The sequence below is a fragment of the Perkinsus marinus genome (assembly GCF_000006405.1).
Source record: "Perkinsus marinus ATCC 50983 genomic scaffold scf_1104296949554, whole genome shotgun sequence".
Classification (NCBI taxonomy): Eukaryota; Perkinsozoa; order Perkinsida; family Perkinsidae; genus Perkinsus; species Perkinsus marinus.
Window position 1 is genome coordinate 1 of NW_003209887.1, and position 1,069 is coordinate 1,069.

General features: G+C 51.7%; 2 protein-coding genes across 2 annotated transcripts; both read right to left on the reverse strand.

Annotated features, from left to right (window-relative positions):
- Positions 1-45: 45 nt before the first annotated feature.
- On the reverse strand, positions 46-198 carry Pmar_PMAR014425 (hypothetical protein; the record flags this gene model as incomplete). The annotated part of the gene is made up of 1 exon (XM_002778426.1): positions 46-198. A coding segment is annotated over one exon (153 nt), but the record flags the coding sequence as incomplete, so codon positions are not given.
- A 122-nt stretch (positions 199-320) lies between these two features.
- Pmar_PMAR014426 (hypothetical protein) lies at positions 321-857 on the reverse strand (the record flags this gene model as incomplete). The annotated part of the gene is made up of 1 exon (XM_002778427.1): positions 321-857. A coding segment is annotated over one exon (537 nt), but the record flags the coding sequence as incomplete, so codon positions are not given.
- Between the last annotated feature and the right edge of the window lie 212 nt (positions 858-1,069).

Genomic DNA, 1,069 nt, shown 5'->3' on the forward strand with positions numbered 1-1,069 from the left:
ACCAGAACGCTTCCTCATGGCGAGGAGAACATCGCCGGACGTTACCCACACAGGATCCCTCTTCTTAGGTTGATCAGCAGAATACCATGTCTTATACTTACCATCAAAGACGACACAATAAAGCCTCTCATCACCAAACTGATGCATCAGATACCAGGCGCCATCGCCACCAGCGGGACCAAAGCAAGGAACAGCCGTCTGACCCCATGGGAGGTAGATGTTAGCCCGGGCCTTGGCCGTCAAAGTGACGTGATGATAATCCTCGTCCCGGCCGTGCTCACCATCCACCGGCTTGGGTGTGGTGGTTGCTTCCTCACTACTGAATGATTTCCAGTCATCATGTCAGGTTCGACAGGAAGAGGACGGAAGTAATAGGCGCTGATGTACGCATTGCCGACACCATTGTACATCTTCACGGTCGGGTAGTAACCAAACCAATGCCCAAAGGTGCCTCCGTGGACACCAACGGTGAGATAACGGAAGTCCTCATCGTTGACGTTGTACTCTTTCGTCTTGGCGTAAACCGTCACGTCGGTGGCGACGCTGTCATATTCGTCCAATTTGAAGTCACCCGAGTAAACCCCAAACTTGGTAGTCTTCCGGGTATCAAAGAAGTCACCCGGCATAATATCAGTAATATCGCCAACGGCACTCGGCATGAAGTCCGCGGCCTCGCTATGGACACCACCCATACCGTGGTGGAATAGGTAATGAAGCATTTGAAAGAAATCCTCATGATCGCCGTTGTCAGTCGGTGGCTGTGGAGGCTTCGTCGGCAAGATGCTCTCTTCAGACGGCTTGTGGTCATCGGCAGCTGCCTGCCAAAGGACGATGGAAAAGAGAGCAAAGCGGATCATAGGAGGAAAGGCTGAGACTACCGGCTACACTGCTTCGCTATTATTGCGTGATGCTATAGTTAGGTGAACAAGGAAGTAGGCCTATCATGGGAGCAACTTTGCATAGATCCAGCTGTCACAAGCCATAACAACGTATAAGCAAATTGCGGGATGCCTATCCAGGTCAATCACTCGCCCCGGTCGTTTCGGATACTCTCGTGTCAGTTTTCAGC